Raw genomic sequence first — 22,286 nt, 5'->3', positions numbered from 1 at the left:
CTCGTAAGAGCGGAAGCACCTGCCACACAAGATGGAGGCTTGCGCACACGGATTTACAACCTGCGTAAATTCAAGTGCACTACAGCACATGGTTTTTTTTTTACGTGATGTAGCCGTCCGAAGCACGTGAGGCGGTCCACGCACCTCGCGCACACGTTAACAGCCATGCATTTCACGTTAGATTAAATCAGACAGGTAATGTTTCCTCATCCGGATAATATTGGACACTGTAAGAAAACCAACGGCACTTGCCCTGTGCCCATAAAATGGACCACGCGGTACTGCTGGCCGTATTTGCTTCGTTTAGGGTAGTACAGCACGAGCAGTCACGCAGCCACACTCTGCCCTTATTGGTGGGCACTGTTACCCTAGCTACCGGCCCTTCCTGTCCATGCAGAGTGTTCTGATCAGCTGGCACTGGGAACCATGGATGCTGTGAAACCAGCATTATCACCGCTGCCAAGGAGTTCACCGGCCTCTCCCGGAGTACCAGCACTTCTCTATCTTGAGAGAGAGTACCTACACTTCTCAGTAGAGGTGCAGTCATTTAACTGGAGAGTGCCGACATTTCCCAGAAACAATCAGGCACTCTGGGACAAGGTCTGCGCCACTGGAATTATGCGGCAGCGGAGGGCCAAATTATGAGACAGGGTTGAGTACATTACCCCCTCATGGGTCCTCCCCGTCCCAGTCCTAACAACGTGAGGCAGTCCTGCCTCCACCCAGCCAATCACAACGCCAGTATTCAAAAGTTACATAAGCCCCTCCCACCTACCGCCATGCCTGTTTTTTTTCTGCTCCGACGGCTGTCGGAACGCTGGTGCTCCCGGTTCCTGTTTCTGTTTCTGGCTTTCTTCAGGACGGTGCCGTGAGTGTTTCGTTTGCAGTTTTCTGCTTTTGCGTTATTTACTGTGTGTATTTCACAGGAGTATTTCATTTGCAGTTTTTTACTTCTGCATTGTTTCCTGTGGGTTTTTCTCTCTGCGCGGCTGCTCCGGTCCCCCGGTCAGCTGTGCTCCTGTTCTGGGGTCAGGGACTCTCCCCGTTCATGTGCTGGGCTGGGGCGGGGAGTTTTCGTGGTGTCCTGGCCCCGGGTCGTTCCGGCGCTGTGGTTCTAGCGCAGCGTCCGGCCCCCACGGTCATGGTCTTTTGACCTGGGGCTGTGGGTGGAGACTACAGGGCTGCCCACTGTAATTTTCACCGGTCTCACGTTGTGTGATTTGGTGATTGGGGGCAGTGTTGCTTGGAGGTTGCTGGGCACTTCCTTTGTTGTGTGGTGAGTTCCTGTTTGGTTCGATTGCTCGGGTTCACTCACCATATGCGAAGGGTCGTCTTCACCTGTGCCTGCCTGGGCTGTTTCCATGCGGCATAGTTTCCAGGTTCTGCAGGTGGATGACATTTTTGCAGATTCTGGGGCTGCGCTGAATACTGTGAAGGGCTACTGGTGTTCACGAGATCTTCCTGCCTATGCTGTCCAATTACCTGGGTTGATATAGTTTCAATCTGTGATTTTCCACAGTTGTTGGTATTGGCTGCCCAGTATGTGCTGCCAGGGCCTACTTTGCGTTGTCCTGAGGATAGGTCTTTATTTGGGTGATGCTGGGTTGTGGCCCTAGATCCCTGGATGCTGTGGGGTTTTCCGCACAGTTTGTTTACTCTGTGGTGGTTGACCTTTTCCTTCCATGTTGTCCTGTTGGATATCCTGTCTGATGCATGGCTTGCAGCAGATACGCAGGGTTTTCCTCGTTTTCTGGGATGGTGGTTTCGCCTGGCGGACTTTATTTCTCACTTTCCTGCATTTCCATGTGTTGCTTCTTCTTTTGGGGTGCGTGCTGGCTCTTGTTCGGCCTGTGCTTCACTGTTCCTTCTCATGGGTTGTGTGGGGTTTGGCTGTTTGCGGGCCTTCCTTCCTGTCTTGGCTTGATGGGTTGAGTCTTCTCCTCGGCTGACGTGGTGCTGGCGTCTTGGTCCACTGTCTGTTTTTCTGTGGCTCCTTGGCTTTTTGGCTCCCTCTGCTGACAGTCTGTGTGGTGGTGCTCTGTCTTCCTCTCGGCCCTTTCGTGGTCGGGGGTGGGGGAGGCTGTGTTCCGTTTGGTTCCTGGCCTCTGTTGCGCCTACGGCTGCCCCTGGGTGTTGGTCGTCCAGGGTTTTGGGTATTGTTGTGCCCTGGGAGGGGGGTCTCTGTGACCTGGTGGTTGCGGTTGCGTCTCTTTTTCTTTGGGTCTGTGTCCCACTCCTGGTGTTCATCTGGCAGTGGGTTCCTTGTCTCCGTTGCTGTTTTTGTTACGGTTTTGGGGGCTCGGATCCGTTGTTCCTGGCTTGTTGGTCCGGTCTGCTTTCCGACTGGAGGGTCCTGTCGGTCTTCGCTCTTGGTTTCCGGATTCCATTCCGGGCTGTCCCCCTTTTTGGGCTGTTTTTACGGTTGCTCCGTTGTCCTTTGGCCCGTGTTGCATTTACCTTCTTCTTTGGGCGTCGGTCTCTTTTTGTCTCTGGGCGCTGTTGTGCTGGTTCCGGTGGCGGAGCGGGCCAAGGTTCCTCTTCCTCTTTGTTCTTGGTCCTGGCACCCGTTGGTTCCTTTTTGCACGGTTCTGTGTCCCGGGGCTTTATACCATTTGGTGCCGCTGGTCGGTTGTTCCCCTTGCGGTCTGTCATTCCCCTCTTCCTGGTGGGTGTTTTTTATTTTTTATTTTTTTTGGTCTTCCCTGGATTTGGGTGTTGTCTGTTTTTCACGTTCCATCCGTCTGGCTGGTCCGCGGTTCCTGCGGTTTGCTGTGGATGGGTTCCTTTCTCTGTTTCGGGTGTTGCCTTTCGGCCTCTCTCCTGTTCCCCAGGTTTTTTCCGCGGTGCTGGCTCCTGCTGTGCAGGGTTTTTGCTGGTTGGCGGTTCCGCTCTGCTTGCACCTGTTGTTCTTTGTACTGCAGGGTTAGGCCTGGTCCATACCTGGGTGGGTGACCGCCTGGGGGGTGCTGTTGGCTTTTCCCTATGTGGCTTTTGTCCGGTTTCTGCTTCCACCCTCCTTGTGACTGTTCTGGCGATGGTGGCGTTGTGGCCTTGCTCCGGTTACTGGGGTTCGTTGTGGTTCTGGCCATTTTTCTTCTGGTTCCTGTTCGGGGCCTTCGGTTTCTCGGGGCCTGTTCATCACTTTGCTGGGGGTTGTTTTCACCCTCCGGCTCGGTTCTCTTCCCTGTTGGCTCTTTTGTGGGTCCTGCTGGGTCGCCCTTCTGCCCTTTGGGGTTGGTTGCGGTTCCAGGAGGTGGTGGCTGCCTCCACGGCTGTGGTTCCTTAGGTTTGCCTGTTCCTCCTGTCCTTGGTGTTTCTTCTGATTGGCTCTTTGGGTCCTTTTCAGTGCAGGTTACATGGCTCTGGTTCCTCTCTCCCCTGTTCTGGTTCCTACTTTGGCCTGGTGGCTTTGCTCTCCCGACCTGGTGTTTGGGGTGCGTTTTCAGCTCCCTTCTCTCCTCTTCTTGTCCTTGGACGCCTGTCCTTGGGGTTGGGCGCCACGTTGGGGTCCTTGGTGGCGGCCGAGTTTTTTGATTCGTGCTGGCCTTCCCGTGGCTATTTGCTGCTTGGGCCTTCTTGGGGGGACCAGTTGCATGTCTCTGTTCCTGCTGGCTTCCATGTGTTGTTCCCACGACTCTATGGCTCATTGGTGTGTCTTGTGCCTCTGGTGGTTCGGGCTCCCGCAGCTCTCTCTGGGCCGTGTCTCCTCTGTGGGCTTTGAGTTTGTGTTCAGGACTGACTGCGTTTTCGTTTGTAGACGCTGCTTGGGCCGTTTCCTCCTGTCCTCTGTTTTGTGCCCTCTGTGCTCGCTTCAGCGGCGCATTTTCTTTGTTTGGTTCAATTTGGTGTGGATTTGCATGGCCCCTGCACATTTCCTTGGCCTTCGGGCTTTCTGTGTGCCTTCCCTCCTTTTTCTCCTCCTGCATAGTCTGGGGATGTAAGGGGGTGTGTGTAGGTGTCTGTATCGTTAACCTCTCTGTCTTTGATTTCTGCTCCTGCTGCTGCTGGCGGGGGTCGGGTTTGGCCGGACTTCATTGACTCCGGCTCCGCTTTTTGGTCCACAGCTGGTTTTTGCCCTGATGTCACTTGCTTCTGTCGGCCTGGCTCTTGTGCGGCTGTGGTTGGCGTCTTTGGGCTGTTCCTCTGTGGTGGCTCGTGGCATCCCGTTGTCTCGTCGGCCTTCGGCCCTTGGGTGCTGTGGTCGTCTTTGGGGTTCTTTTTTCTCTTTGTGTTCTTCCCATTGGGCCGTTCCTGTGCTGGGGGATCCTACCTCTGTGTTGGATTTTCTCAGGACTGTTTTTTTTACAGGGCCTTGCCCCTTCCGGTTTGTCTTCTCAGTGGGCGGCGGTTCGTGCTTGTCGGGGTCCTGGAGCCTCCTCGGTGGTTTTTGCCCCTTTGAAGAGTCGGTTTCTTCTCGGCTTTCGGCTTCGTCGGCCGGTCTCTCCTGTACTCGTGCCTTCTTGGGTTTTTGCCTGCTGTTTGGGGGGGTCTGCTGTTGCCCCCTTTTGAGCTCTTGCTGGTGGCTGTCTTGTTCTGGTTGTCAGCTACTGTGGCTTTTTTGCTGGCCATCACCTCTGCTCGTCGGTTGGGTGCTTTGGGTGCTCTGCTCGTTTCTTTTCCCTGTTGGGAGTTCCTGCCGGATTGGGTTGGTTTGTGGCTTGTTCCGGTCTTTCTGCCTGGGGGTTCTTCCCGTTTCCTTTGGCAGCTGGAGGTGTTTTTCCTGTTTTACCTGCTGGGGGGGGGGGTCCCTTGTTCCCCCTTACTTGGTGGTTCGCTGGACTCTCCGGTTTTTCCCACCTTTGTTCCCTGGTGTTTTTCCATTTTCTCCTGCCTTGTTTGTCTCCTGTGGAGGTGTGACTTGGGGGATATGGTTTTCCGGTTCTGAGTTTGGTCAGTGGGTGCGTTTGGCGGTCTGCCTGCCTTTGCGGTCCTTGGGGTCTGCCTCCTCCGTCTCTGGTGCTGGGTCGTTAGACACGTTCTGTGCCTACTTCCTGGGCTGGGGCGGCAGGAGTTTTCTATCCGGGAATTTGTTGGGTGGCCACCCGCTGTCCCGTCTCGTATTTGTGCTACCTTCTTGGCTTGTTGTTTTACATGCCTCTGCTGGCTGTTTTTCTGTTGGCGTCTTGGACGTTGCTGTTCATTGATCTTTACTGATTTGTACTCTGCATGGATCCCTGGTGTCCTGCGTTTTTTGTTGGTTCTCTGCTTGTGAGTTCCTCACGTTGTTAGGACTGGGACGGGGAGGACCCATGAGGGGGTAATGTCTTATTACTTACCGGTAATCTTCATTACCCCGATTAGGGTCCTCCCCGTCCCAGTCCTGTACCCTCCCGCCCTCCCGCTGTGTTTGTGTCGGAGTCTTGTTGATAACAGGCATGGCGGTAGGTGGGAGGGGCTTATGTAACTTTTGAATACTGGCGTTGTGATTGGCTGGGTGGAGGCAGGACTGCCTCACGTTGTTAGGACTGGGACGGGGAGGACCCTAATCGGGGTAATGAAGATTACCGGTAAGTAATAAGACATTACGCAGCAAGAAAAGCCAAATTATGCGGCACATTTTTTGCCAATTGTAAACTGGTTAACCCTGTCTGGGCATTTGGTGCACATTTTAAGTAGCAGTTTAACACCCAAGTATAGCAATAAGCTACACAAAGATGACCAGTCAACCTTTGCAGAGGGCCGTCCACTTCAAAGCAAAACATGTGCTACGTTTTTAGGAACTTTTGAACTGTTTGAGCTAAACTTTTTTTGTTAAACTATGCAGAATATGAAGCGGATGATTTATTATATAACAAATGCGGCAAATCTATAATTATACGAAAATCGCCGCTCAGTCGCATAATTGCAGTGGCCCTAGAAGAGGAACCCGCGCCCCACATGTCAAGCAACGACCAGAGTGCCCCAGACAATGAAGCAGTGAGGACGGCCAAGTGCAGCTCTGGCAGCGCGAGGTGAGGGGTGCGGCTCTCGCCTCTCTGTGGCTCCCGGGCGGAGTAATATTATGGGGCGGAAATGATGGGCGCAAAGGGAGGTTCCCGATGCTTCACCACGGGGACCTCCGAGTTAGGCATGCTTGCTCAGTGCTGCTCGCAGCGGCCCTTCTACGCGCACCACTGCTTGGTATTACGCTCAGACAGAATGCATGGAAGGCACCCTGAACTAGCCCTGGCTTTTTACCATCAGCAAAGATAAAAAGCGAAACTATCAGTCCCAAAACGCAGTTTATTAAGCCGATGGCGTAAAAGAGCAGTATTGCCTGATGGGGTCACTTGACAGCGATTTAAGACCGCTCTCAGGCTTAGCTGTGATATAAATAAAGTTGATGCACAGGAAACCACTGTCCGAATTTCAGCTGCCTGCACGCCATGGCAGCCTGACTCTCTGGTCTATGAGAAAGAAGTCTGCTACTCTTAATGTTGACTTAGAAAACCCACAATTTAAGTAAACAGAGCATTTCCAAGATGTTATTCTTCTGAAAACGAGATCATCGGGTATTCCTTCTTTGTAATACAACACACACACCAGTCCCTATTAACGTGAGAGAGAGAGAGAAAGTGTGTGTGTGAGTTTCAGAGAGAGCGTTTTGGGGGAAGTCGCAGTGTTGTGTGTAACTTTCACCTTCGGTCAGTCCTGGTTTAACAGAGCTCAAGGGTGGCCACATCCCTCTCGGTCATTACACATGATTTAGTCCTGGATGTTGTGTGCTATCCCAATGCCTTCTGGGTGTTGTAGTCTTGTTTTACTTCCACTGTACTAACTAGACTAACCCTGAATCCAGGGATGTGTAGGTGAAAGTTCAGGACTGCAGACATGGAGTGAGGTGGGCGCCCAGCAAAGACAGGCCTTGCAGGCGCGCTCACTGGTGCTGCAGCTTTTAAGGACTTTAATAGCCCACTGGAACCTGGGGTCATTCCTGACTTTAGTACTTTGTTTTACGCTTGATAAAGTCCTGATGTTAGTGTAGTGTGGCACTTGATGGAAGTGCCACACTGCACTAACATTCACACACAATAGCCAGAAATCCTGCAGATGCCACACACATGTAAACTGATCACTTGGCAGAGATGGAGAACAAGTAATCGCTACTGGTGACAAAACACCAGCACGCGCAATTAGACACCAATAAACAGTTCGACGGTCCAACTGGAATCATCTAGAATGTCCTTCATTACAATTACACACCCACAATCCCAGGTTTCTAAAACGGGGTCCAGCCCTCCTGTAAATAGTCAAATGGTTTTTCGGCAGATCATTTAATTCCAGCTGCACAAATAGACGGCAGAAAAGCAGTTTCCAGGGTGTGTCCCTTGTTTATTTCTAGGGCTCTGACCTCCCCATGTCTGTACACAAAGTGAAACCTGCAGCCAGGCATGCCTTCACCGGCCAGCACCTGCTCCGTATTTACATGAACACAAGCAGGGCCCACTTTGTAAACCCTGCAGTTTGGAGGTAGCGAGAGGAACAGAAGAGCGCTTCGGTTCTGAAAAGATGGGAAAAATCAGGAGGGAACAACCAACATTTTCCCCAAAGCAGTTGCCAGAAGATTTGCACGGACAAGTAATTATAAATACAGATCTCTCCAGCAGACAGCAGAAATTCAAAATCTCAACAGTCTGAAGCAAAGCATCGGAGCCAGCGTCGCGGATCTTGCAGAGTTCTGCAGGTCTACTGAAAGGACAGAGCATAAATCACAATCAAACTCTTACAGTATCTCCTAGCGGTCTTAGATGCAGAACGGAGCTGGGAGCTGGGTACCCTTTACCACAGTGTGGACGTGTCCCATTAGTACAGGGGTATTGGTCCCAAAGACATCTGATCCTCATGGAGGAGGGGACTAGAGCGGTTATTGCTTACCCTACAATGGCACTCTTGGGACTGATGGACGAATGGGGGTGGCCACGCGGAACCAGAACACTGGTGGCGGTAGACCTTTACTCACGAAACAGGACATAAAAACGCCACTCGTGCTTCCTTAGGGCTTCCACTACGCAGGAATGGACTAGTATGCTTGAGACAAAGAATAGGTTTACAAATCCAAGGGCTGTTCCCCCCAAAAACACATATATGGGGTATGTCAATGGGGGTTTAGGCAAAGGACCTCTTTTATATGTATGCAATGTACTGCAGCTTATTTCATTACGTACAATGCTGTGTGGTATTGTGATGCCTGACTCTGGTTTGTTCTTCCATTCAGCCTTAAAACACAAACAGTAGCAAAGTGATTCTGAGGTAAAAAACAGAAATGCCAGATACTCCCCTTCAAACAAACCTGAAACCTCGTGGAGCATATCGCTCAGGTGAAGAAGCAGCACACACAGACAAAACTTGTTGAGGCACTCTAAGGTCTTTGATGCCCCTTTCCCAGCTTCTCCGTTCCCAAAGTTCCAGTCATTCAATAGGGAACAACAAAGAATATATAATTTGTCTTGGAAAAGTAGAGGCTGACAAGGGCCTAGCGGGTTACCTTTTACAATGAAGGACTTTAGGTTTTCCATCACCCTTTCCATTGAACAAGGACGCATAGCAACAGCACCAGCAAAGCACACGGGTCCTTCTTGAACTAGTGGGCACCAAATCACCTGCTACCAAGAGTGAGTGGCAGCACCATTAGGATCTGTTCATGCACACCTATCATAATAGGGGCAGCATAGAGGCACTCCCCAATTCCCTGAACAATACTCTGCATTGTCACCTACAGCTAGCTGTACGCCTGCAGTATTTAATCTGCAGGGGTTCACCGGGAATGATGGGTGGCCAATTAGCTGTATAGATTTTGAACATTTTGTGTTGTAGATTTATCATAAATAGTATGCTCCGTATAATTAACTGGAAGTCCTAAAGTCAGGAGAGAATCGTTTACTTTCTTGAATATTTTAGTATCAAAGCTAGAAACCTAAAAAAACAAAAGCTGATCACATCTAAACTACTAAAGTGTGAAAAATAATTTATTCACTTTGAAGTAGACACCAACTTTGTGCACTGCTATTCATACAGAAGGAAAGCAATATTTTTCACATGTGCACTTTCATAAAGGCACTCTAAAAAGAAACTAAAATTATCTTTTGGAAATGACAATATTTTAAAAGACAGTTTCAGCCAGCAATGCCATAGCTGCACAATTAGAAGGCACTTGGAGGGATACTCACAGTCTTTTGATAGAAGTGTTTGTCCCACAGCTCCTTTTCACAGAGGACATCTCACGCCTTACATGGATGTTTCAAAGCTACAAACCAAAAAAAATAAGTCAAGTTAATGGGACTTTAAGCTCTAAAAACCACAGGCTTATAAAATTAATTTGGAACCAGAGATTACAACTGACAAGGCATCAGGGGAAATCAGGTTTGTTAGAGTCCGACAGACCTGACTGAATAATAATGAATTATACAGCCCACTCCCAGAATGAGGTCTAGAACTGAAGATCGTGACTGGACACTTGAATTCATTATACATTTTAACAGTGACTTTATAGGCAGTTGTAAAGGAACTTGTGGTCAAATACTATAAAACCCTGTTTTCCATTTGATAGACATACTAGGCTTCGATATGCACACATTTAGTTGTATTCCTTTTCATACAATCACTTACTAACTATAATTTTGCGTACACCATTTAAAAATGCTGACCAACATTTTTTTTCTTTATACATAAGGCTCTTTTCTTCCTGTCCCTTTCCCCACAAAGTGACTGCTCTTTAGTCAAGATTGGTATTTTTCTAACAAAATTGCAATTTGTGAATGGCAAACTAATTACCAAAGCATCCCAAATAGTTCCTACATAGGTTCCAGTTGGGATACTCATTTATCCGATATCTTAAACTGAGTTCTAGTTTGTAATTCCTCTCTCCTTCCACCCCACTCCATAGTTTCCCTCTGCAGCAAAGTGATGGAGTTATTTTAGGAGGCAATTATAATCATCGCAACCTTAAAAAGCTTAACACAAACTAGTGCAAGTTAATCTCCCTAATAAGCACTAATTGCTAAATCTATGCTAAAATTTGAGTTAAGACTAATCAACGTCATCCAAAATATCCACGATCCTTGAAAAATGGATTCCTACAATGCAGGCATCTAGATAATACAGAAGTCTTTACTTTCACATTCATTTATTTATTAGCAGTTTCCACTGCAGAAACTCAACCAGCAAAGTGTCATGAGTAAAACAAGTAGATGATGGCAATGATTAGGATTTATAAAGTGCTACAGCTATCCAAGGGTGCGTCCCGGTGCTTGCAATGCCTGCATCAAAGAAGGCAGAACCAGGGCCTATAAAGGGTCCTGCAGTAGACCAGTTTTGATACGTTTTCGAAAAGAGCTATCGCTTGAGGTGGTATGAATGGTAATGAGGAGAGAATTCCAAAGCTTCAGAGCTAAAAGGACAAAGGTTCTACCCCTTTACCTCAAGAGTTTAAATTTAGAGAGCTTCAGCAGAAGTCCTATGCGGGATCTTCTCAAGCATGTTGAATGTGGCAGTGTAGCTTCTTCCAGACAAATAGTGGACCAGACTCACAGACTGCTCTGTGAGTGATCGAGTCTTCAACAGGATACACTTCTGTATGGGGAGCCAATGCAGGGCCTTGCAATGACATTTGCCTACATTGCAGGTGGGAATGTTCAGGATGACTTGTCCTGACAGATTTTGTATTGATTGCTGGAGATGACTGCATTAATTCAGATCTCACTTTTATCCCCACTGAATTTTAGTTAATTCTTGGTCGTCCAGGAGGCCACTGCTGCCATACACTGGTGAAAGCAGAAGATGATTGAGAGTGGGTCTTCTCGGATAGACAATCATCTAGGTTGTATCCGCATAGGAGATGATATTAAAACCACACTTCCCAACCAATTAAGCAAAAGGGGTGATGTATGCATTGAAGATAGTGGAGCTGACTGATGATCCTTATGGGACCTCCCATTGAAGAGGGTGTGAGGCTGAGCGACGGGGGAGGGGGAGGGGTGGAGGTAAAGTAAATTTCAAAATTGATTTTTTAAAAAAAATATATTTTTATTGCAGAGTTAGAAACAACAGGATACAAATAGTCAGCCAGTTCACTCGTGACGTCCCCCCGATCAATAGTAAAACACAGATCGTACACAGCCATTCAGCCCGCATCCCGGAGGCCGGGCGGCATAATACTCCACTCAATAGGAAAACATCACGGTGCGCGTCCCATAGGGACCATGGTTGATATATCGCTTTACGTATCTGCTTTTACCCCCCACCCTCAACATCGCTCCCGTCAGCCATCCCAGTGGTGATCAGTGGTACCGCCCATGTCGGGACCTGCCCCGAGCGCTGTAGGTCTATCATGCCTGGCCGCTTCCCCCAGCCATTCCTCACTCCGCACATTACCCCACCATCCTATTAGATTCAAGGTGCCCTAGCGGGCAACCATCTATTGGCTTCTGACCCACCCCAAACTCCCATTAACTAACCCCCCCAAAGCCCCCCCCCCACTGGCAACTGCTAAGGTGTATGTCTCGTTCCGACGTGTTGGATGGATCCACTACAGTGCGGGTTATGATTCTTTTTGTGGTTGCCCCGCAGTGTCCGCTGGCCTAATCTCCACCGTCCTCATCCTCCACCAAAGAATCACGCAAGGCCTGCACCACTAACTCCCATGCACGCGCCGCATCCAATGCCTTCTCATTCCCAATCTTGACAGCCTGCTTCATCCGGAGCACACTCTCGCAGTCAGACCACCGCAGCAATTCATTCTTCCATCTACGCAGTGAGGGTCCCCCCCTGGACTTCCAATGCCACGATATTTCCCTTTGCGCCAGTATCAGACCCAGATCAATAAATTTGCTCGTCACCTTGGTGTGTTTGGTGTGTGGGAACCAGAGCAACAGGCATGCCGCCATATCGAAGTCCACCTCCCTGTCAGTCACTTCGTTCAGGAGGTCCCCCACCTCCGCCCAGTAGGCCTCCAAGTGCGAGCACCCCCAGAACAAATGGTCCATGTCCGCTCCCGGAGACGAACACCGTGGGCATCGGGCATCCGGCACCTGAAAGTACCGCTGTATTTTCTCAGGGGTTAAGTAGGCCCTATGAAGCACGTAGAAATGCACTTGCTGGAAGCGCGCATTTCTCGTGCCTTTCCACGTGCGCCGCAAGATGTGGCCCCATGCCGTGTCCGGAATGGGCCGGCCCACACTCTCCTCCCATTTAGTCTTGAGCCCCTGGAGCGGCTCCAGTCCCTCATTCAGCATCCTATTATGGAGGCATGTCACTGCTTTGAACGTACCCGCCGCCATTACCACATACTGGCACGCCATAGTCGTTGTCGGTTCCATGAGCCCCCCTTTCCAGTGTTTCTGTATGGCAGCCACCACCGCCGCGTGCAGGAGGAACCCCCCGTCGGGCAGCCCAAACTGTTCCCGAAGCGCTTCGAACGGTGCTAAAGCCCCATCTATGTATAAGTCGCCCACTACCTGTAGTCCCGCCTCTTCCCAATCCAGTAACGGGGACCAATCTCCCCCGTGCGGCAAGGCCGTCAGCATACCGATCGGGATCTCCGGTGCATAAGGCCGCGTCGCCTTCGCCCTTCGAAGGCTCCTCTGCCAGCACAGCCGGAGTGTCCGTTCCTCCATAGTGAGGCCCCGCAACTCGAGCCTCTGTTGTATGATAATGTAGGACAGCACATGGCGTTGGATCCCCCGGTCCCGGTCCTCCTCTGGACCCCTAAACACCCTAGCCACGTTCTGCGTTAGGACCTGTAACTGCGCCGCTAAATAATACAGCTCGAAATCAGGCACAGCCATGCCCCCTTCTATCTTGGGGCGAAGTAGCGTGCTCAGCGCCACTCTACGGCGGCCATGCCCCCATAAGAAGCCAATAATCATCGTCCTCAGGTCTCTAAAGATCCCCTGAGGAATCCAAACGGGCAACGTCCGGAAGTAGTAGAGGAAGCGGGGGAGCGCCACCATTTTTAAAAGTGCGATCCTACCCAGAACCGTCAGCAGGAGGGTCGACCAGAAGGACAAGCTGCCCCTCAGTGCCCGGACACATCGACCAACGTTGCCCTCCAATAGGTCCGCAGTCGCGTGGTAGATGCGGACTCCCAGATAGGTGAAACAAGATGGCTCCCAGACCACACCCAGATCGCTACCAGGGTTGGGCGATCCCGCTCTCAGCGGAAACACACAAGTCTTCGCCCAATTGACCTTAAGGCCCGATAGCCGGCCAAACTCCGACAGCAGGTCCATCGCTCCGTCCAATGCCCGCGCCGTGTCAGCGAGGTACAGGAGCAGGTCATCCGCATATAACGATATATAATGCCACTGCCCGCCACTGGCTATCCCCGCGTACCTGTCACCCGACCTCGCATGGACCGCCAAAGGCTCCATCGCCAGAGCAAACAATAGGGGGGATAGGGAGCACCCCTGTCGCGTGCCCCTACCCACCGGATACGCCGCAGACACCAGACCGCCCAAACGCACCCTCGCCGTCGCCGAGGCATATAAGACCCTCGTCCACCGGCGGAACCCCTCTCCCATGCCAAACCTCTCTAACACTCCATCCAGGAAAGACCATTCTAAACTATCAAAGGCCTTCTCGATGTCCACGGACAGGACCGCCGGAGCTCCTTCCCCGTCCAAGATGGTGTCCATTATTCCCACCAGGCGGCGAATATTCAGCACCGTGCTCCTCGTGGGTATAAACCCGGCCTGGTCCCTGTGTACCAAGCCCGTCATGTGTGGGGCCAGCCTGGTGGCTAGGATTCGGCACAGAATCTTGTAATCCACCGTCAGCATGGATAGCGGGCGATAGGACCTTACATCCGTTGCATCCCTGCCAGGCTTTAAGAGCGGTACAATCAAGGCCTCTCGCATGGACCCAGGCAGTCCCCCGGCCTCAAAAGCTTCCGTATACACCACCAGAAGCCTGGGAGCCAAGCTGTCGACATACTGTTGGTAAAATTCAATCGGCAATCCGTCCACCCCGGGCGTTTTGTTACGGGCCATATGTTTGATGGCCACCCGTATTTCAGTGAGCGTGATCGGGCCACCCAGCTCCTTCGCGTCCTCTTCGTCCAGGACCGGAAGCTGCCTCTCCCCCAAGTATTCTGCAATGTCCTGAACCCCCACTCCCAGCTGACTGGTATAAATCCTCATAGTACACCCTGAAACATTCCAACACCGCTGCCTGGGAGTACACCATCTCCCCCCGTGCATTACTAATGCTGAGGACCGGGCAGCCCCTAAGTTCCGGGTTAGCTAGTCTGGCCAAGAGGGTGCCCACCTTGTCCCTTTCTGCATGTGCTCTGATAATATACTGCCTGTAGTCGTAACACCTTAAACGTTCTGTCTCGGTGGCAACCACTTCCTTCGCTTCCAATAACTGGGTCTGCAAGTCCGGCCTAGCCGGCCTGCGGCGCTCCAAGTCCCTCAAAGTCTCTTCCGCTTTCAGGAGTGCATTCAACACAGTCGTGCGAGCATTCGAAAACCTACCCAAACACACCCCTCTCACCACCACTTTCATTGCATCCCATTCAGTGGACCTACTCGTGGCGGTGCCCTCATTCACTCCGAAATAGCTATCAATGCCTTGCTGGACCGCGTCGCTGAACACAGAATCCTCCAGCGTCTCCGGCCGAAGCCGCCATGTTGGTATCGCTGAGCGCTCCCGCTGCCACTGAATGTGTACCAATAGGGGGTTATGATCCGAGATGGTCCTAGCCAGGTACTCCGTATGTGAAATCAATGGGGCTAGGGACCCACCGCAGAGCACCGAATCTATCCTGACATGCAGATCATGGAGAGCAGAGTAAAAGGAATAATCCCTGGCGGCTCTGTGCTGCTCCCGCCAGACATCCAGCAACCCCCATCTATCCTGCCAGTCCCTCCTGTGCATGGCCAATCTGCGTACCGGGGAGTCCACCAGGGGGGGGTGGGACCTATCCAGAGCCACATCCGTGATCGAATTGAAGTCCCCCCCTAATACTATCGGGCCCGCCAGGAAAGAGGCCAAGGACCCCGGGAGGCCATCAAAATATCGAGCTTGATCAGTGTTCGGCGCATACACACAGCAGAGAACCACATCCCTTCCATACAACCTTCCCTCCACCGCCACGAACCGGCCATCAGGATCCACCACTTGATTCAGCACTTGAAAGGGTATCCCCGCCCTCACCCAGATCAACACCCCCCTGGCATACGCTGAGTAAGTGGTGCCAAACACCTGGCCCCTCCATCTTTTTTGCAATGCAGCGCACTCTTTTTTAGTGAGATGAGTCTCCTGTAGCATAGCGATCTGAACCCCCCTACGCACCAGGTATGCATGAACTTTGTGACGTTTCACCATAGTTCGCAGCCCCCGGACATTCCACGTCAGGCATTTCAAATTAGGTAATGTCCCCATTCCAACATCGAACAGTCCGATTCAAATAGCGATGGTCCATAGCCCCCTCAATGCAGTTGCCCCCCCCCAAACACACCCGGAACAGAAAAACTCCCCAAACCCCACTCCCCAGGACAGAGCACACAAACCCAATGTCAGCCCCCATCCAAACCTTGAACCAACTTCCCACACTCTTACCCTGTGGTCTCCACCACAGTAGGCCTTAAGGGCCCAAGGGGGGTGAGTTACCGCCGACCCCAGCTAGCGGAGCCCGCACCCGCGCCTTCATCCCCTACTAAGCACTCAGCCCCCCCACCCGGCAACCCGCTCTTCATGAACAGGATACCACCCTAACATGAAGTCTCAATCAAGTCCCAAAACAGTCTCAGCCGCAAAATATTCCATCCGATGTCTGTGGGGTCACTATCGGCCATTTTGAGCTTTCCGCCTCTGAGAGATCTTCTCCCGTCCTGCTGCCTTCCCTGCCTGAGTCCGATTCTGCCAGTTCACTAGTCTGTTGCGACCCCGTAATGGCCGCCGTCGCTGCGAGCGCATCCCTCTTCTCCGCCGCCATTTGAGCCTCCCGTTTCTCCCGCTGGCGCCTGTTGCGGGACCTGATGCGCTGCGACTGCCGAATCCGGGGCGGCTTAGGCTGATCTCGCCTACTTTTATGCGACCTGTCCGTCCCCGCTCTGTATGACTCCAGCCATTGCCAAACTTCGTCCGGAGTCTGAAAAAAGTGCGTAGTGCCATCCATTATGATCCGCAGCTTGGCCGGGTAGAGCAAGGAATATTGGATACCTTCCTCCCGGAGCTCCTTCTTCACCGCTAGGAACGATGCCCTGTTCTTCTGGACCGCTTGGGTGTAGTCCGGGAAAATCGTGACCTTACTGTTCTCCACCTCATATGGGCCCGACATCCTAGCCCGCTGGATGAGGAGGTCCCGGTCCTTGTAGTGGAGGAGCCGCACTACCATCGGTCGGGGGGGGCGGCCAAGCCCCGGCGGGCGAGTAGGTACCCGGTGAGCTCGCTCCAGAGTGAAAAAGGGAGTAAGCCCCTCCGGCGCTACCACAGTGCGGAACCAGTTCTCCATGTAGGCCACCGCATCCTCCCCCTCAATCCGTTCCGGCAGGCCTACGACCCGCACGTTGTTCCGTCTATTGCGGCCTTCGGCATCCTCCGCCCGTCGTTCCAGCGAGTCCAACCGGGCCAATATATCCGTGATCCTGTGTTCCGCGGTCACCACCGATGGCTTCAGGTCCAGCAACAGTTGGTCATGGTCCTTGACCCTGTCCGCCAGCTTCGCGTGGTCCGCTCGTAGTAGCCCCAGGCCCGTGGCCACTTGGGCAATGTCTTGGTGCAGCGCCTCCTTGGTCGAGGTGATCGCATCGAGTATGGCATCCAATCGTCGATTCAGCCGCTGCTCCTGGTCCAACTCCGGCGAGGGAATCTCGCCCATCCGAGTTGATGTCGCCGGGTCCCCCTCAGCGCGCTCCTCAGCCATCAGCCCTCCGGTCGCCGCCATTCCAGGGTGCTGCGTCACAGGCCCAGGTGCCCGTCTAGCGTCTGCACTCGTAGTTCAGTGCCAGCTCCCCGGCCCGGGCAGTGTCCAATATTGTCGCCGATGCCCTCAGGAGCAATGACCAGCTTGGCGAGCTCTGTTCAGCTGACCCCCTCGGAAGCCTGAGGGGGGAAGGATAGATCTCGGGACGGCGGCCAGCTAGGGTCCCCAAGGTCCGGGCGGGGCAAGTCAGCGTCCCCTGGTCTCTGGACACAGCACCGCTGAACCTAGTGCCTCGGTCAATCGATTGCAGGATCTCCTGCCAGTTGGCGACAACTCGGCTCAAGACTGAAGTCCTGGGTCGCCCGACCTCCTCGCCGCCATTTTCTTCTCACTCTCGGCAACACCTCGGCCGTCTCCTTAACTCGATCTCCTCGGGGCCAGCAGTCCCCCAGCGACTCTCCGATCGTGCCCAGCTGTCCCCTTACACTTCAGAGGGCAGGAGCGTAGTCTCCGGGTCGCCCAGGGTACCGAAAACAGGAGAATTAGCGGGAGTCCGCGCGGAGCTGCGAGCTCACGCCGCCATCCCGATCAGCGTCCAAGCCACGCCCCCAAATTTCAAAATTGATCACTAAGTAAAGAATGATCCTTAAGTGCATGCAGGTATATGCCCAGGTCATGTAGTCTAGAAATAAGCAATGTAAGGGATATCAAAAGCTGTTGTCCTGTCTCACAGGCACCAGGGCAGTAGCTCCTCAATCGTCTAAGATTCGTCTGAGATCATCAGTTATTGAAAGCAAAACAGACTCAATATTAGGTACAGGTCTGAAACCCTTTGAGCAGCATAGAGTTAATTATTCCTTTAAAGATCATGTGGAAAGGTGAAGATTAACTGCTTTTACAAAACTCTTAGTTAGGAAAGGCTTATGAGGAGATAGGGCGGCAATTGGATAAGAGAGGAATCAGCAGTATGCTTCTCAAGCAAGTACATGGCCTTGGCCTGCTTCCATGTGGAGGGGAAAGGGCGAGTTTCTAGTGATCGGTTACTGATATTGGTTATGCCTGGAATAATATATCTATATATATGGGAGTACCGTACTCGGCTGGCAGTGCACGCCAGGATATTACAGCATCTTCGGGCGATTGTTAACAACGACAATGCGTATCCAGTGGCGAGGCACTTCAGGAGTGTGCATAACAACAACTTGGAGTGTCTCAGCTACTTTGTTCTAACGTCTGTCCCTCAACCACGTAGGGGAGGGGACAGAGACAAGATGCTACGCCAACTAGAGTCTAAGATGATACTCGAACTGGATACCAAGGTGCCAAATGGGCTCAACACCACAGAAGATTTGTATCATTTTCTATAGGGTTGACTTAGTAAATTTAGTCAGTGACAATGTGTACCCTAGCCTTGAATTCTATAACATCTTTAACCTAAGAGGCTGCATCCACTATATAATATATTTTTTGTAATTGCCCTAATGTCATTTTCTTTGCTGTTTATTTCAATATATAAAAAATTTTTTTTGTCATTTCACCCTTATTTTTCTTTGACCTGTGGAGAGTGTTGATATGAACTAATGAACCAATCTAAAATATAAGTTTTGCACTTGTTATTTTAGGTGTTAGGGGCACTAATATTTTAAAAATAGATACTTACTAGATGTAGGCGCGATATCTGAGAATAGAGGGGTTGCCATCACCAGTAGATGTCCCCATAATACTATGATTAGTAGAAGGGGTTGCCATCAATTTTAGATGTCCCCGCAGGATTGTAAATAGTGTTCATGGTCTTAACAGTACATTATTTATTAGCATTTTTTGCACAGAGTGTGAGGTTTACATTGCAGAAAATTGCACATCGTCAAAGGACAGTTTTTATAATAATTCATTTTTGTATTTAAAATGTTTTTAAGTATTTATATTATACTTTTAAACTAAAATGGTCTTTTTTGCATATTGCGACGATTTGCACATAATATGCATTGATAATGTTATACTGTTTTGACCGTGTTTAAGCATTTATGCAGAAACAATCTTGCCATACTGAATGAATTTATTCCGTTATAAATGTGTATCCATGTGATTTTAACATCGAATGTGGTTATCAATTACCCCTTCACTCTGATGTGCCATACAAGCGTATTAGTATTTTTTCTATGTCGAATTCAATCACATGGTGTGCACTAGCATTTTTAAAATCCAGGCATTGTGGGTAAACATTTGACTGTGACCAAGGGCATCCGCCCGAAACGCGTCAGTTCGCTTTGCCTAAATAAAATCTTCTTTTGCCTCATTTTGGATTCGTTTGGTCCATGGAAGCTGGAGCTGCAATTTGACTATATGTATGTGTGTATGTATGTATATATATATATATATATATATATATATATCCACACAAACACCCTCCGATTAAGGAGCCTCCAACCCCTCAGGGTGGCCTCTGTTAGACGGGCATGGAGAAGCCCGTCACTCTTTCACTCCAAAGAAACCGAAATGCAGAGGCCCTTTTCCGAGGAAACCACTTTATTCAGGGATAAGCGGCACAAGACCACTTCCATTATCCTACATTTTTCGGCGAGTAGCCTTGTTCACGGACAGGAAGGTAACCTCCAGGTGCATGTGTGCACGCCTTTTTAAGTAAGTCTTAAAATAACATGACTTTTCTAAAATACAAGTCCCATAATGCAACCGGAACATATACTTAAATGCTGGATATTCAAAGAGCAGTTCTTGTTTTTTGGGCACAGTTCAAATCGCGCTCACTGCAATATGTCGGTGCATTAATTATCAATCCAACTTGAATGATGTTTGTCACGGAGTTTAAAGTTCGTTGGCATCATGCTCGTTGTATACATATATTTTTTTGTTTAGGCTCGTTATTCAGACTTTACAGCTATCATTTCTCGTTTTGATTTTGCATTTAAACAAACAAGAAACATTTTCAACTAAGCTCCCCAAACAACCGGCATCATCTTCTGTCAGTTGTCAACACAGACACACACGTTATTAGAGTCTATATCAAACGATTTAGATACCAAGCAGAGAAGCATAATACATTCTTACAAGTCTGAATAGGTAGCTGCTTTATGGACCTGTAGTCCTAAGTGTGTGTTGTGGCATCCCGCAATCGCTTGGTTCTGTCGTCATACTCTACTATACTCCCCCTTAGCGTAGTAGTGACGTGTGCCTTTCGTCATGGAGGCATCTCGTCTGTATTAGCCTATACTGCTAATCGAATAGTGTCCCATTCGGTTAGTGCCGAGTCCCTCCCTTCTGATCTGTGTTGCACGGTGCACCGACATAACTGCAGTCTCTGCTCTCGCCCATTTCATAACATCCGCTCGCCAGGTTTTTAACATCTGGTGCGTTTCTGGCCTTCCGCGCCATGGTTACATTTCTTTTGGCAAGTACCACTGCTAGGTCAAGGAACTCACATGCATGTCTGGCGGCTTTGGTCTATGCAATTCACTCAGTATGTGTGTCAGAATTTCTTGATCCACTCTCCTCGTTGATAAGTTTGATAGTATTGGCACTGCTTTGCTGCAGAATTGTGCAATTATCCCACAGTTCCAAACCATATGGCAGATCCAGCCTGGGGCGCAGACACTGCGGGCAGTGGTCGACCGAACCCAAATCATTTTTAGGTCTCGGCTAAACGCGCGGAAGCGCGTTGTCGCCGAGAACTTATTGTTAGCGAGTGTGCTTCCCAGGAGACACTCCTGGCCGCGCGCATCGCCTTGGAGGGCGATTTGAAACGTGCACGCGATCGCGCTCGCTGTGGGCAGCTGCTGTCGTGCATTCACAGACACACACCAGCGCCCATGCACGCACTTGCTCATACAGTGCCATGCTTCAAGGAAGTAAAAATAATGTGAAGAGAACGAATAAAAAGAAGTTAAACATGAATGCTAAAGCTGTGATGGGCACTAAAAATCGAAAAGCTTAAATCAGATGTGTGAAATAATAACGTACCGAAAAAACCCTGAAAAATAACATGTGCATGAAAGCCAAAAAATGAAAAGCAAGTGTTTACCTGTGGATGCAGTCCGTGCGAAGCATTAATACAAATGTTTACATGCTGGCTTATGTGTTTAATCAAACGGAGAAGAGAGGATAAAAGCACAGTGCTAGTGCAATGAGTGAAACAAAACTGCTATATATGTCCTCCTAGATCCAACACACAGTCTTACATCGTAGGTGCCAAGAAATATATGAGAGTACCTACATACTGCATCCGGCCGTGAAGGGCATTTACACTACGGAAGGGAGAATGCAGAGTAGTGAGTAGTGAGTGCAGAGTAGTGAGTAGTGAGTGCAGAGTAGTGAGTAGTGAGTTCAGAGTAGTGAGTGCAGAGTAGTGAGTAGTGAGTGCAGAGTAGTGAGTGCAGAGTAGTGAGTGCAGAGTAGTGAGTGCAGAGTAGTGAGTGCAGACTAGTGAGTGCAGACTAGTGAGTGCAGACTAGTGAGTGCAGACTAGTGAGTGCAGACTAGTGAGTGCAGACTAGTGAGTGCAGAGTAGTGAGTGCAGAGTAGTGAGTGCAGAGTAGTGAGTAGTGAGTGCAGAGTAGTGAGTAGTGAGTGCAGAGTAGTGAGTAGTGAGTGCAGAGTAGTGAGTAGTGAGTGCAGAGTAGTGAGTAGTGAGTGCAGATTAGTGAGTACAGAGTAGTGAGTGCAGAGTAGTGAGTGCAGAGTAGTGAGTGCAGAGTAGTGAGTGCAGAGTAGTGAGTGCAGAGTAGTGAGTGCAGAGTAGTGAGTGCAGAGTAGTGAGTGCAGAGTAGTGAGTGCAGAGTAGTGAGTGCAGAGTAGTGAGTAGTGAGTGCAGAGTAGTGAGTGCAGAGTAGTGAGTGCAGAGTAGTGAGTGCAGAGTAGTGAGTGCAGAGTAGTGAGTGCAGAGTAGTGAGTGCAGAGTAGTGAGTGCAGAGTAGTGAGTGCAGAGTAGTGAGTGCAGAGCAGTGAGTGCAGAGCAGTGAGTGCAGAGTAGTGAGTGCAGAGTAGTGAGTGCAGAGTAGTGAGTGCAGAGTAGTGAGTGCAGAGTAGTGAGTGCAGAGTAGTGAGTGCAGAGTAGTGAGTGCAGAGTAGTGAGTGCAGAGCAGTGAGTGTGCAGAGCAGTAAGTGTGCAGAGCAGTGAGTGTGCAGAGCAGTGAGTGTGCAGAGCAGTGAGTGCAGAGCAGTGAGTGTGCAGAGCAGTGAGTGTGCAGAGCAGTGAGTGCAGGTGCAGAGTGGTGTGTGCTGTTGAGTGCAGAGTGCTGCGTATTGGCAATGTAAATGACAATGCCATTTATTTATGATTTAAAGAAAAAAAAGAAATGTCATGAGCAATGCCAATAGCTCTACCTTTAATGATGCCGAGACCATTGCATTGCAAATGCTTGTTTTTACTGTTTTAGGTATTAACTACGTTAAATGAAAGTAGTTAAACTGAGTACATTTAAATCTGGGA

The 22,286-nt window shown here is 50.3% G+C and overlaps 1 protein-coding gene across 3 annotated transcripts in view; it reads right to left on the bottom strand.

Moving 5' to 3' along the window:
- The window catches only part of PLXNB2 (plexin B2), a 629,238-nt gene that overhangs the window by 357,364 nt on the left and 249,588 nt on the right, over nucleotides 1–22,286 (bottom strand). For all 3 annotated transcript variants that reach the window (XM_086967392.1, XM_086967395.1, XM_086967394.1), the window contains one exon: nucleotides 9,147–9,223. In XM_086967392.1, coding sequence (XP_086823518.1) covers nucleotides 9,147–9,196 — 50 coding nt within the window. In that variant the 5' untranslated portion in view covers nucleotides 9,197–9,223. The remainder of the gene's footprint in view (nucleotides 1–9,146; nucleotides 9,224–22,286) is intronic.

This window comes from Lissotriton vulgaris, chromosome 1_1 (genome assembly GCF_964263255.1).
Source record: "Lissotriton vulgaris chromosome 1_1, aLisVul1.2, whole genome shotgun sequence".
NCBI lineage: Eukaryota > Metazoa > Chordata > Amphibia > Caudata > Salamandridae > Lissotriton > Lissotriton vulgaris.
The sequence above is the reverse complement of the archived record's forward strand: the minus strand, read 5'-3'. Positions and strand labels throughout refer to the sequence as shown.